The sequence below is a fragment of the Varroa destructor genome, unplaced genomic scaffold (assembly GCF_002443255.2).
Source record: "Varroa destructor unplaced genomic scaffold, Vdes_3.0 BEIS01000005.1, whole genome shotgun sequence".
In the NCBI taxonomy this organism is placed as follows: Eukaryota; Metazoa; Arthropoda; class Arachnida; order Mesostigmata; family Varroidae; genus Varroa; species Varroa destructor.
The window spans coordinates 15,574,807-15,590,391 of record NW_019211458.1 but is presented as its reverse complement, the minus strand read 5'-3'; the positions used below and the strand labels follow the sequence as shown (position 1 = coordinate 15,590,391).

The 15,585-nt window shown below is 41.8% G+C and overlaps 2 protein-coding genes across 4 annotated transcripts in view; one reads left to right on the top strand and one right to left on the bottom strand.

The window, feature by feature from the left end:
- Window positions 1-15,585, bottom strand: part of LOC111252066 (protein Skeletor, isoforms B/C-like) — an 80,131-nt gene that overhangs the window by 18,599 nt on the left and 45,947 nt on the right. The gene's annotated exons all lie outside the window — the stretch shown is intronic.
- On the top strand, window positions 14,035-14,911 carry LOC111252068 (uncharacterized). Its single transcript, XM_022809436.2, has 2 exons — window positions 14,035-14,305; window positions 14,539-14,911. Exons 1-2 carry the CDS (start codon window positions 14,295-14,297, stop codon window positions 14,819-14,821), a joined length of 294 nt encoding a protein of 97 aa, XP_022665171.2. The 5' UTR covers window positions 14,035-14,294; the 3' UTR covers window positions 14,822-14,911.

Genomic DNA, 15,585 nt, shown 5'->3' with positions numbered 1-15,585 from the left:
GTGCGGAACATAAGGTTAACCGAAAATATATTAGGATAACGATAAAGCTACATTACTATATTACATCTTATGAAACCTCTATTTTTCTATTACCTTCGATACATAGACGTAGAAGGCAGCATGTTATGTTCGTATTTCTCTACAAGAAATGACTGAATATGAGTTTTGTTGAACTGATCGGGTAGGCGAACATTAGGTTTCAGTAACAGGAGCGGTTAAATTTGAATAGACCTCTTTCGTTTATCTCTTTAATTCCGATGGTTTCCTTTGATAGTAAATGGCCGAACAGGTGTTTTAATTATATATAGATATATGTAGTAGGCATCTCGCTCATCACAGTTTGAAACATTAGAATTTCAAACGATCGTACATAAATGTGTAACTTTCCTTTCTATCGCAAATGTTTAAAATTACTGCCGTTTCTGCCAGGACATTTCTGGGAACGGTGAACTATTCATTCGAAAAGTTCAACAGACATCTCAAAGGTATCCGCAGAGAGAAGTCTATTGATTCGAAACCTTTTTGTCCAAACCAAAATTGCTTGAAAAATGCTCATCAAGATATGCCTATAGATGTTCCGCCCTATTGAAAATGATGTCCGCGATGTCACGAAGCTCTATCGAACGCCTAGAAAAACAGATTATTGCAATTAATTAAGTGATATCAGTCAATACATAATTGACTGACAGTATAAACATCCTCTGACACATCCTGATGCGCATATGTCTATATACAAATCTATATGAACTTTCTACCTTCTACCTAGGAAAGGCATGTTTAGCTTCAAATTGCGACTTATTTGAGCGGATAAGAAATGAGTTCTCACAGATTCAGTAGCATTTGTCTAACTAATTTAGATCTGTTGGGCAAAAATCTAAGTTTGGCGAAAAGGCTTCCGAGCGATAGGTGCACTCTAAGAACAGTTGCCAAAGAAGCATCGTAAAGCGTGCTTAACCGCCGGGAGAGGGCCTTCGAATCGTACGGCCAGCCGTTCACATCGAAGGAGCAGGCCTTCATTTGTAATAGCTTTTCGTTCTAAGCAAAGTTGCCTCTTTGCCAGGCCGTTGTCAACGCTGAGCTATCAAGGTAATGTAAATAAAGTTCCGTGTGCACACATATATATAGACTGTGTTATCATGACCTATATTGAAAATTACCTATTGTCTATAGCGTACAAGGTCATCACGGTGGCAGCCTTGAAAGCAGGGATGCTATACTAAAATTGGGTCTGGGACAGAAGCGACATTATCTTTTCTCGGTTTATGGCTTGCTACTAAACTTGAAAGTAATCTGAACGATTTGTCCTTCTATTTTGCGGATGCCATCAATTACGAAAGCTTAACATAACCGGTGTATTTCATTGACCCAGAAGAGTTGCAGGGTTATTGACTAGTTATTCAAGACCTAATACTAGACTTGACTAAGATACCAAAAAAAGAATCTACCGGGAGCGATAATTGATTAAAATATTTTTTTATGTAATAAAATCAAACACAGAAAATGCGCTACGGTTGATATGACCAGTGGCCCAAACACACCTTTTAGTGAGTCTGCTGATTGAGTGAATGTTACGTTTTTATCGAGGCACAATCAATATTACCTCGTATTAGAAACATGTTAGGTGGTTCGCTACGCCAGCTCTCAAAAGAGAGAGAGACACAGTAACGATTCGGCGACGTTCGATAAGGCGAGTTACTACTAGCTTAGGTCAGAGTCGTTAATAAATTCATTTTATGACGCTGTTACAAATGTTTAGAATCATGTAGATGTTTTTTGGAAGCAAACACAATTTACAGATACCTATACGTGCGTGGTATCATCATTCACTGTTGCCAATCTGAACGCAAGGAGTCGATCGATACATTCCTGAACAATCATTTCTCGAGATCGATGTTTTCCCCCTACGCGAAACAGAATCGCTCATGAAGAGCGGATGATACCACATCGGATCGTTAAGTGTTTCGCCCGTCTGCGTAAATGCTGTTTTGCGCAGCTAAATAAATCACAGTGGCGCAGTTTCTAGGTCTGGATGCGATGACGTTAGGCTTAGAACGAACAAGGCTGCCTTGCGATTTCGTTAATAAATGACGTCCCATCATCGATCAGTTATTGTATATATTCATTCTATTGGCACGTTCCTAGGTACGGACACATTTTCAGAATCTGTCTGAAGGTAGCGCATAAGACGCGCGTTAACTATATCTATATTTACTAAAAATGTACTACCCGTTTTCACAATTCTAATATATATATTATGGTAGTAGTACTTGTCCTGTGAAACCGGTCTATTAAGTTTTCTTCGTCTACTTTGTCCGTGTTTGTGTTTCTCATGCATCGATAGTGCGCTGAGGGCAAAAGTAGGTTCATAGGTGAATTTCCCTGTGAGCTCGCAGTTTCTGTTTTGTTGTCGTCAAAAACTACACATCCTGACCACGCCCAGGCACCACTTAGGACTCCAGCCCTAATTGCTTCAGGCTACAAACAGCTGGAAGGATCATTGGACGAAGCACATAAGTGATTATAAAGCAAGGACAAATCGTATGTGTATACCGGCTAGACCAGGACGGATTTGCCGGCCAGTGACTAAAGTGATGTACAACAAGATCTAACAACAAATACTATCAATTTACTGTTCAGCGATTTGTACGTGTTATTATTAGAACGTCGATCTGAATTCACCGAGAAGTCAGAAACAGTAAAAAAAAATAATAATAACCGAAGATAAGCTGGGCCTTACGAAACATTACGTACTAGAGATAAAATAAGCCGAAGAACACATGCCATATTTGTTTTCTTTGTCCAGAATACAACTGTAATGTTCGCAGAAGCATAAAGTAAAAAGCATACGCCATACGTCTTATCCCTTCCGTCAATCCCAAAGGCTGCAACAAGTCCAAACGCGTTATCCGAGGAAAGTCGGGCTGTTCGGTATCGTGAAGCGTGGGCCTGCTGCAGGCTTTGGGGCCGTTGAAACGGAGTGGTATCGATTTTCAAGAAGGTCGCTTTAACTGCAACTGACGTTCAAGTTCAGTTAATTAAATTAATAAGTAGAATGTGCGTTTGAACGGGTCTCTCTGTTTTGCTTCGCCGCGTGCTGATATTCTTTCAGCCAATACACACGTGTCTATGCTTCTAAGCACTGCATATCTAACCGCTCCTTAAGTGCTACTTTTTTTATGGAAAATAAATGAGTAAATAAATCTAATACATTTAGCATGATATTCTACTATGATCGTCGCTGGCGTAGTCGCAGCCTTGGAAGGTCAGTAGCCAATTTGACGCTTGAAGCTACCTGGAACGATTGTCAAGCCAACAACGATGAGATTACCGTACGAAGACAAACGTGCACCGAAAAATGCCGGAAATACGCTCTGTTTTTTCTCCCTGAAGTTCAACGTATGGCTGTAGCTATAAGGAGATGTCCAATTTGCGGCGACAGTTGTTGCCTATCATGTCCTTGCTTAAACACTAAGGACGCTCCGCTTAGGAGTCCACAGGAGGAACAAAATGAATTAGTTCAGTGGTGCCTTCCAGCAAATTTCTATTATATTTGACCATGTATAGTGGCACATGTCGCAGCCTCAAATACGCACAACAGTGGGATTCAGTTATAGGACACATGTCCTCTTGCGATTTAAGCCCGGTAACTGATCCACGACAAAAAATATATTTAGACTCGAAAGAAGTTGTTACCTAGCGGACGCTCGGCTTAGAAAGCTTTCTATTGAACATTACTTCTGAACAGCCTGGAATCGCGCAGTTTGATCTAAACGCACACATTTCTAACGATTACCAGTGGGAATAATCTACAGACTAGTTACATAGTTACTTCGCTGTAACACAACTTCTCCGATCAACGTAGATAAAAAAAAAATAATTTGGTCAACTTCTTTACTACCCAGACTATTCTATCTACGGTGCGTCTCCGCAGCATAAGGGTGACGCAGATCACAGGGTGCGGTATCGTGGTGAAAGCATCGAATAAAATAAATCTACTGCATCAGTGTACAACGCTCCGTTTCGAACTGGCCGCAGCGATGACGACAACAACGAGGTAGATTACGTTGACGTTTGCTCTGACCTGCGGAGCTTTGACGAAGCTACAATTGATTGTCGTCTCGTTCGTTCGTTCGTCGCAGCTTGAATCCAGCAGTCTCGACGGCTTTTCCGACGCTTTTCGGTTTATTACACCGCGCCTCATTGGAGGAATTGATCCGGTGTCGCGAGAGTTAGGGTTCGTCAGCGCCCAGAGCTGCGTGACGACAAAACCGAACGTCGAACGATGCCCACTGTCACCTGCGTTCCCACATTGAAAACTGTAGGCGGGGACCGTGCCTCAGACCTTCATGAGCACGATTGTTTATAGCGGCACTGATGACTGCGAAGGCAACGCTACTACAATAATGTAAATATGAGGAGTTCGGCCATTTGCTGATTTATAAATAGTGGGAAAAAATGAACTAGCAACCACAATATTAGCATTAGCAAAAGTAGTACTAACAACAACGAAAGCTACAGCATTGGGCACGAGTAGCGAACTGATAACGAAAAATAGTCAACGGAAACAAACCGAAAAATAAGATTACGAAAGCTACGGTGGCGACACCAATTGACCACAATGACCGGTGGCAGGGTGAGATGCAGCCTTCTCACTCTACTTTGTTTTGCGTAGTTTATTCACGTTTATTCATTGATATAAGAACACGCTTCTACCGGCCTCGTACAACACGCCGTAATGCACCATACAGTGTGATGTAGGTAGAGATGAAGGAAAATCATTTATATATGAGTATCTCTCATAGATGTCTATGCGCCGCACGCCGAGCAGGTTAATTCTACGTAGAGCAGCAGACAATGAAAGGTCGCACGATGTTCCGATTAAATCTATGCCATATCCATCGCCGAATGGCGTCTCCCAAACGTGATCGACATCGATGGTCAGATATCATAAAGCGAAATCAATCTTCTTTGTGATTTTCGCCCATTTAGCTCTGTCTTTCTTCGCATCAAACGAAATCACAGTGTAAGAAGTGCGGTGTACTATATGATTTTGCATCGCGGTTCATCCAGATAAAAATGGCCGTAGACAGTGGTTGGTGAAGGCGAGAACTAAACAGAAAAAACGAGAGCAATCGAGGTGAAGATTCGATACGATTTGGGAAGATGCGGAATAGAACAAACAGATCAACCGGATATACTAGATGATTTGATTCTGATATGGAATCCGCGTCAGGCAAGTATCTCCGGAAGAACCACTTTTAGAATACACCTGTACCTTGACCAATCCGACAGATTGGCTGACATGGAGGTACTGACACCGTGAAAGCATCTTGCCCTAGATCGAGTGCGAAATGATCAGGCTGGACTGAAAGTAGTACGTATTCTGCCTATCTCTTGAGGCTTTTGAGGCTTTCTTGAGTATCCTTTCCACTATTGTGCCGTTAAATTACTCTAAGAAGCAATTATTGGGATAGTCGATATGCTCATATATATACCGTTATTAAAATTAACGTATCTAAAAATAAAACGTGTTTTTGTGCAGTCGTATGTGCTGATGTACCAATGAAAAAAAGTAAGCTACGCTAGTTATTTTAAGAAATATGTTAGATTACGAAATCAGCTATGTGAATGTGCCCTTTGTGTGTTATTGTGCGCGCAAATACGCCCAAAGTTTCTGCGAGTTATCGTGAATCTTGGCTGGCTAAGTGTGCGGCTGTTTTTCCTTTAATCAAGACCGTAAGCTGGTAGATATAAGGCCTCAACAGGCCTGAGGAGATAGTATGCCACATTGTCTTGGCTAGAATATTGGTATTCCTACCGCTAAAGGGAAGTATAACAATATCCAATGATCTGTTCTTTTAGAAATGCACCATAACTAACTTCTGCCGCTACAGATAATGTGTTATTAGTTGCCATGTGAAACTAAATTTCTATTACATCTACTTATGAATCCATCACTTGAAAAACTTTTTGTTATTTAAGTTCAGCTGAATGAAAATGCATAGGCTAACATTTTGGCCGCTTTGAGACACTTACCGTCCGCGCGGCTTAAACTGGCGCCTGTCACTTAAGGATCTACAATACTAAAGGTCTCTAATATATTGTTCCTTGGGTCCTACATGTAAACGGCACTGTCAGTGAAACAAAAATGCGTTTATCTGTGATACTGGACTGTTGGACATGGGTTAGCGGTCATGCTGGATCGACGCATTGCTACGTTAAGCGTGAGATAGATGTTCTAGCAAACGGGGGGCCACTTACAATGAAACAGGTTACGAAGAAAAAAGTTACCGAAATTTCATGTGCAAACCGTCCGATTGCAAAACAGAGTAAAAAATGGGTTCAGAAATAACACTATTGCACTTTGTCAGAATATATGAACCGTTGTGGACCGCACCTCTTTTAGAAACATAGTACAGCTGTGTAAGGCATTGATTTATATCCCGCGTGTTTGCCATTTTAGGCTTTAGCACTCTCCTTAAACAGGGTAAGGGCTACGAAATGGTTTCACTGATTTGGTGGCTGGCACCACAATCCTCTCGTTCACTGATGGCAGTTATCGAAGCCGCAAAGCTGTATATATTCATAGAACGTTAGAAGATTCTACCGCGGATAATGGTAACTTAGTCTTATCCGATAGCGAAGACTTTCTTTGTCGTCCTGCAACAAACCTATTTCGTTAAGTGAATAAATCAGACATAGGAGCTTTTAAATATCACCTTATGCAATCTTTCTACAATTGCCTTCTTTCACCTTATGCTCAGTATATGGATAATGCCATCACAGAATCAAGAGCTAGATTACTATCAGAACATACCCTGCACGAACGGTATACTAACACTGTAGAAAATTAAACTTTTTTAATTAAAAACTGCACACCAATGTAGATAACGGCACATTATTCCGTAGGATGGACCGTTGTCCCTAAAAGCTTAGCCGTTACACCGGAATTAAAGGCTCGCATCAGCTGGGTTTCCATAGTCGTCTGTAACCTACAGTGTTGGCGTTGGCGTTGGCGTTGGCGGTGGCGGTATCTGTCCTCAACCCAAAGTGGGTCACAACGCACAGCCCAGCGATCTGTTGGCTGAACTGGCCGCGATCTATTCGCTTATTTAGTGGAACCCGCTTTCAAAATCCGTCACTTGTGGAGTAGCTTCGATGTCGTTGATCATCTTCACTGCAAACGGACTTCGTTTGCCAGGTTTTTTACAGTTGAGGGAGAGGATGTCTGTTAGTTTTATAATTTCCGAAAAAAATGTTCGCAACATTTAATCCACGTAAGCGTAATCTATTACAGACAATTTACAACACATTTGATTGCGCAGCTCTCTTAATTGTATCAATAACTTCCGCGATTGAGCTTTCGTATTCCCGTCAACAGCCCTTTACATTTGTAGACTACGAGAGGGTAGAAATAAATTTTGCTTAGCAATAATTCGAGTGCTTTAAATATGTGCCCTTCGGCTCCGTCTTTAGCGATTGATGAATTCCCTAAGTTACGTCACTGATGCCATATCGCTTTACCACTCATGCATCTGACGCTGGACGCTATCGTGGGTCGATCTAGGCTACAGGGTCGCATTTAGACATTTCGCTAGGCCTTCCATTGAACATTTTTATATTAAGTGATGTTTCGCAAACGCTCGACAGCATGCTTCTCTGCCATTTGTGTATCTGTTTAAAGTTTCTCCACTCAACAACATCTGCATTATTCTCACTTAACCTTCATTTGGTTTCTATTGCAAATTGCCAGAGCAACCTTTAACGATGCGAACATATAGCATCATGTTTTTCCCCTTCTGAAAAGCTCTATCATACTGCTCCCACAAGATCATCCTGCCATCCCCTTCTGCTTATAGTCCAATATTCCACGTCATCTACTAGTTTCTCCTAGAATATCTAGTACACGGGCAGCTCAATGCCATTTCACTTCCACTAGACTTTTTTTCCTTGTCTTTTAATATGACGGTGATTTCCTCATTCCGCCCTATATTATCGCTTTTCGCGGTGTACAGACAACGTTTCCCAAAGAAGGAAAAATTGCCGCACAAAGGATAATCTTGCCTAGTTTTCGTTGTTTCTTTTTTTCGTTTTGTTTCGAAGGACAAATTTTGACATTTACCGCGTTTGCGGTCACTTTCAGCGAAGGGAAGAAGGGGCTTGGCCTATGACAATACGGTTAACTGAGAATGTTAGCATTTCAGCGCTATTGTAAACGCAATCACCTGCGTAGCAGTCTAGCTACAATCTTGGAAACGAAGTCGGCAGAGAAAGAAATCTAACTCAGAACAGTAGCCATGTTGGGACTATAGGGATAGCGTTGCATTATGAACGAGAGGTATTGCCGGACCCCTGACGATTGATGTCGCTTAGTGTGAAATACAGTCAGTTCGGGTAAACAATAAGGACGGCAATAGTAAGTAATGAGGCAGAGGACGTCCACACAACACTAACCCGATGCAATGAAAAGTTTGATTGCTCTATTGTTTGATGGCCTCAGGCGAGCAACAAATATACACTAGGGAACCAGGGACGATCCAGTTTCGAAGGTTCGTTATACGAAACATGTCACGAGCAGTTGACATTAGCAACTTTCTACAATTTTTAATTGTAGGAAGTTTGTGGTCAGAGTCAGCTTCTATCTGCTTTGCATCTGTAACATTTCAGTTTCTGGCGCTCCGGATTTAGCTAAATAGGTAGGTTGCAATCAGTACGAATGAAGAACAATGGTTCTAGGGAGTGTCACCGTCTGATGCCTGCGATTGATGAAACTTGCCGCTGTATTTTCTATTTCTATGATTATCTGTACCGATTTAACATAGTCCTATGAACACTGCTTTGCATTGATCTAAACATGATATCCTACAGATAGGAGTTACGGTTCCATGCAATAACTTCCACCCAAAACACATACCATCATCCACCACAATAGCCTGAAATAAATATGCCGTACTTTATAAACAAATGACAACGAAATGAAAATCTGCCAATTTAAAATGCTACAACCTTTATCTAATATTATATCACAGTACACATACGCATACGCATACGCCTTGCCAAAGCGACAGACTTCGTTATCAAAGTCTTACCCTCAGCTGACACATGTCACCACGCTTCGCTCTTAATCCACTTGGTTTTTGGGACTCGTAGGTGCTTTGTACCCTGCGGGCTTTATTTGACGCGTCAAAATACATACATGGTCGAATATTATACATAACAGTTATGTATAACTCAATCTAAGGACGATAACGAAACGCAAAGGCACCAGGTTTTTTCTTCAAAAAGTGACTTCTTTTCGAAGAAGTCACCATACTGGAACAGTTAATCAACTAGGATAAATACACGCGTTCGTTCTGTACGTTTACCCACATTTGACTACGATGGACGGGACTCAATGGCACTTATGCGGCAGATGCTTTAGAAATGGCTACCGGCATAATTTGATAGGCAGGAGCAGTGCGTCGCGCTAGGTAGCTTCATCGATATGTCTATCTGTTCTACACAATATAGAAGCTTGTTTGCACTTTCTACTAGTACGGACATAAGCAATAATCTGATCAAGCTTCGCTTAAACGACCATGGTTCATCAAAATCGAGGTTTCCTGTTTTAAAAAACTACACGTATACGTGTGCGTGTATAATATAACAGTAGATCCGAGCCAGGCAACGTATCTGGTTCCGCACCCATAGTCGCCGCGATCGGCGCGCCATGGCTAGACGTTCCATCCATCAAAGGTATAGGACGAAACTGATGGATAAAGTAGCAATAATAGAAACGAATGAGAGCAACAACGGCAGAAACAATACCAGGCAGAAATAGGTGGGCAAGATTGATTTCCTTTGCCGCTCCGCCATCGCAGTTATCGATATTTTCGAGTTTGGCCATCATGTCTGTATGTCCATTTGTCGTTCGTGATGAGTTGTACATAAAACTAAAGCAGGACAAAGTGTATAGTTATCCAAAGGATTAACGGAACGCTTCTGCTATAAATCAGTATCGTTGCCACATTCACACTGCCCTTCGCAATGCAGTCCTATTTTAAAGGTTGATTACATGATGATTGAAATCGTACCGGTAAATGTATGTGGCACGGTACAAGTCAACGTAACTTGCACAAATACAGTGAATCTACGAGTATCGTTATAGGGTGAAAAGACCTCCATTGGTGCCATTATGGGCCTTCAAACATTTAAACAAACGTTTATTATGGGACACAATATGAAACTAAGACATGTTAAATTCGGAATTTCCTATTAGGTCGCAAGTCGTTTCTGTAGGCCATAAGACACATGATGCCCATTAAAAATTGGTAGCGTATGGCATGTCGATAAACAAAGGCAGAAAGAAAGTTCGCTTCTCTTGCGAAGCTTATGCGAAGTATGCTCTTGCGAAGTCTATGTGCGCATGCACCTTTTTGACCTTGAACCCATAATGTAGTAATGGCTATGCCTTAAGCAGAAAAAATCAATTTTGTGTAGTAATCGGAAAGGCATTGTATATATTTATAATTATACTATGATCAAATTTAAATTTCATTCAGAACGTACTGGTCTGCCTGATTATATGTGCGTCAGAGGATCAGTATTTGGTAATGCACCCCGCTATGCTTTCTCTGTTCGTGTCGTTTTCGTTATGTACACATATGCGCAGTTTTCTACAAATGGCAGTCACCCATGTGTCGAACACCGTCAGGATTCGTTGCACAACATGGCGATATAGTGTCGCCGTGGGCGATAATCACCATGGCGCCGAAAGTACTGGCATTATCTTATTATTTAGACGTTGTCGGTTTTGGGCGTTGTTTGCGGTACGGTACGACTTGGGTGTGAAAATCTTAATGTTCGTAAATTAGACCCCACATTTTTCGGCATTGCCTAGCAGTGATACAAGTGTCTCGATTAGCTGCTTCGTTCTATATGGCCATGTCACTTCGTTTGCCCGCCCCTCACCCACTCAGTTCTCGTTTATCGACATAGATCAATAAATGAATGTTTAAATTTATTATCGTTAAATAGTAGTTGCGGCTTGTGCTCGAGTAAAAAAAAAAAACGTACAGAGGCAATATGGATGGGCCTTGGCGATTCATTACTGCTTTGGTCTTGTTCCGAATCATCTCCCTTAATTTCAGATCAGAGGGCTGATGCAAAGGTAGCGCAGTGCCAGCTCTACCGCTGCCCGGTCATACTGATCACGTTATCGGCAGCGACGACGACGACAACAAGAAAAGCTTTCGCGGCAAGCGTCTGTTATTTTTTTGTAACACTCGAGAGCACGCACTCAGACATTAGTGCGGCGTCAATTGCCTAGTCAGCTGGCCGGCTCTACTTATTGGGTCATAAGGGTCTCGAGTTCAGCTTGTGCCCCTGCGGAACGAAAGGACAGGCGAGGGCGGGCTCGCTTGCCCGTTTTTCAGCACCATACTTCACATCGTATAGTCAGGGAAGTGATAATTTGTGGCTGAATTGGCAAACTGTTTCTGTTATAGCTGTTGTGAATGGTATCGTCATCGTTGCCAATTAACAAAAGCGTTCTGGCTTCTCTCGGGTACTATAGACCCCGCACTATGACGCGGTGGCAAACGCCAGCTGTACGACGGCGTTCTATAGCTGCAAAACGTCAACATTGAATGCTGCGGTCCTACAATTGATTTCAGCTCAACTTCTACGATTATGCCCTGACCAAGACGGGCAATCGGCCAATCCAAGACTAGCCATAGCGAAACCGTTTCATTGGCGTAGGTAGCAAATGCTCGTGTATAAAAATGTAATGAATTCAACGAATCGTACGTTTACCATTTGTCGCAACCCTTACGAGCGCCATATGAATGGCTCTGGCAACAGGACACCTAAATTGCTGAGAGTTTAAACTGAAACAAATAGGAAATGAAAGGACGAGCACCTTTGCCGAATTTAATCTTGGCGAATGTACCGTACTTTCAACTCTACGGTCTGGTGATGGGAGTGCGTTAAGTTGATTGGCGGCACCAAAAGTCTATCAGTTTGTTTATTGTGATGAGCTTTGCCCTAGCAGTGTTATTAATTGTGCTGAAGATCTATTGCATGACTGCTTTCGGCATTCTGTAATGAAGCGATAGTATAAATCCAGGACTGCAAGGACGCTCTTAATTATACGATTCCCAGTGTGAAAAATGGCCAAGAATTTTCGGTGGCAAATGTTTGTATTTTGAGAAACACGCTTCGATGATCACAACTAGTTAATCTGCATGTCTTCTTCATATAGAGTTTTTTTTACTGATACAGATATTTCGCTGTGCCTCTCGAAAATAACCCATATTTACCGGAGTGAATGAAGTATGTATAACTTGTTTATGAGCGTTCAACGAACGACATTATTAATTATATTAATTAGGAGTTTGCGTCCAATATGTTTATATATGCATGTGTTTCTTACGAAGTGCTCTGTACGGTCTTTTGAAATGGTAACACATGAAAAGCGGGCTTGCCTTTCGCAAAAGTTTATCTAACCCTAGCCCTATTTTGAATTCATGCAAAATTTGCAATAATCACAGTTAGGTTAGTTGCTATTAGGTCATGAACTAAATCAAAGAGCGTCTGTCATTTTCGTCCGTACTATTCTACCTGAATTTGTTATGCTTTGCTGGCCAGTTTACTGCTCGGTTATTCTGTTTCACGCGCACGACTCTGAGGAACGAAGCCATAACGCGGTAGGCGTTCTGCATTTGAAACAAAAATTAGGCCACCTTACCAGGAATCGACCCATTTATTGTGTCTGATGCTATATGACCGACGAAATGGCCATTATTGGTGAGGGTCATGATTTTATTTTCGTTAATTCAAATCAACGATCAGAATTCGTTTAAGTTTATTAATTAGCAGCAATAGCAGGAACTGTTGTAGCTGATGCCAATAACAATGAAGACAGACGCGCGCCCGATCTCTCCGGACGAGAGTAACAATCAAATAGACACCGGCTAGCCTTTATATACGAGCTTTCGTTTATATGAAGGTAGTTGTATTATTGCACGGATACTGAGCGCCGATCGCCGCTGCTCAGCAGAATCAGAGCAGAGTCTACAGAAGCTCTTGTAATAATGATAACAATATACACCACCGATGCTTTCGAGGGAACTGTGTTCCGTAGTCAAGGCTGTCGAAAATGGTAAAGACGAGGACAATGACCAATAGAAATAGCGCCAATTTCTACTAATTATATCGTTATGTATTTTTTACGCGTATTATAAGTAGGCCGATATCACTTTGTAGTCGCTCGCTGCACTGTATTTGACCACGAAACTGGTAGACGAGATCGGTAGCGTGTAGGGACCTTGTCTCATCGTTATGCCTCCGTCCAGCTATTTTATGTGTCCATGTTGACATGGCCGTACCTAGTACCTAATAACTTGCGACAACATATCTTAGGCAAAAGATGAAGACTAATTTAATTTTCGTTCTTTTACGACGTTAAGCATCATTTGAAGAATTTCTATCTTCAAAAATTCATCATCTATAAGGCTATGAAAGATTGCGTTATTTAGAATTGGTAGATGATCCACTCATCGTTGATAGTGGAGGACCGAAAACGTTTTGAGTGTCCCGCAATAAGTTTCCACGTGCATCGGGGTGGCTTTTTTGATTTGGCCTTAGCACGCATGACCTACTCGTGCACATGGTCGGTCATCGCATCGCGTGACTCACCTAGCAAGAAGTGCAAACGGTACATCATGCAAAATGATAAAGTAACGTACTAGTTGTGGTTTTCACATACCGTAGATAAATGCAAGCCCCACTGATTTCGAGGGTTCAAAATCCACAAGTCTCGGATGCCGATTCTAGTGATCCTTTCGAAAACAAGTAGCACATTGGCCAGCTGTCCCGTAACTATACTTTTATTTGCACAATGCTACATGTCTTTCCACTAGCGAACATCAAACAAACCTTTGTTTCTACAACAACAAATAGGTGAACCGAGTTCCAGTGGTAACGTGATGTTTGCAAAGGCGCCCAAGTAGAAGTTTTAGCAAAGAGAAAACAAAGCTTAAATTGTGATGTCGGCAGAGTCGACTTTTCGGCCGCAAATCAAAAGGTTTATTATCCTAGCTAGTATCGTCTTGCTCATCGGGATAGCCAATGGACTGTTTGAATATCCATCTCGAAAAAGCGAGCCTGCAGACGGAATCGCCTGTGAGCGATTAACCAGATTTAATCAAACGAAGATCCTCTGTTATACCCGCACTAAGACTGAAAAATTGGAAAAGAGACGAGTACGCCAAGAAAAAAATAAGGACGCTAGAGTGTGTACAAAAATATTTAATATGGTTCAAAGGTAAGCCTTAAAAACTTAAGTGTAGTTTGTCACGAGCGATGCATAGGTCGAGTAATATCTGCATCTCAAAAGATACACGGATCACAATGTAGATGTTTCCTGAAGTATATTCTATCCGGAAAAGTTAGAAAGGCTACCTTTCGTCATGCGAATAGGTAATGTCAGTCAAGAATAAAAACCTTCATCATGGTTAAATGAATATTTTTTCTCGTTCCTAATTGAACCTAACATAGGCTACGGGAATTTGAAGAAGGCAATTTTCGTTACTGCGATCCCGCCCGCTGTTTAAAAGAGAGCCGGCACTGTCGAGGCAACGAAATGACCCGTGAATGTAATCTTTGTCTTGGAAAATGTTGGGTGCAATATAGCTATCCGCAAGAGACGCCTGGTGGACGGCTTCAGTTCCGGTCATTCCCGTGTGACCCCACCGTGTGCGGGAAAGAGGTGCTATGCGGTGGCTTCGACATGAAGAATGAAAAGCAACACACAATGAACTACAAAAGCATGAAGGAATAACAGACTAACGACCGACCCTATTTCTTAAACGTATTACTTGGTCCTAACTTAACGTAGACGAACGTAAACATTGCTGAAATCGTTTAGGCAACAAGCACTATACAATTCTCTACAGGTAAAATTAAATAAAACTGCAGCCCAGTTGCAGAGATACCTAAATTTACCGGCTATTACTTTTCGTCAGTTGCATTAGAGTAAGTGGGCAGAAGCATACTAGCCTCATTGACAGGCTGCTACTAGGCCGAGGACCTCCCAGGGCTTTCACTGTGAGAAAGGAAAGACGAAAGAACGCCACTACAAATGAATGACTATGAAAGATCAAGGCCATTCTACTACAAGACCTGGTCAAAGACGATAGCCCCTAAACAAACGCGGAAGCCAGCCAGCTGATCGGTCCGGTCCATTCAAGTTAGAATGTAATAAATCGTTTCAGCGATTCTATGTCGGTGCGGCGCGAACGCGGCTTGCGATAGGTATATCAGCTATATCCACGTGCATTGCTACAGACGATAATTGCCGAAGGTGATGGAATAAGGATGAATTAAATGTTTCATTTTACATAGCTTCTTAGCGTGTCCAAGTCAATTCAAACAGGTGTGGCGTATTAGAAATCGAGGGCTATACCGCCAATATTCACTATGTCGTTATTGGCAAGCGATATGAAAAAGATCCCATGGTTATTTCGAACAAATAAGTCAGCCTTGACTCATTCTATTATATCATTGACATGAAACAGGTCGTACTTACTTAACAAATACATCATA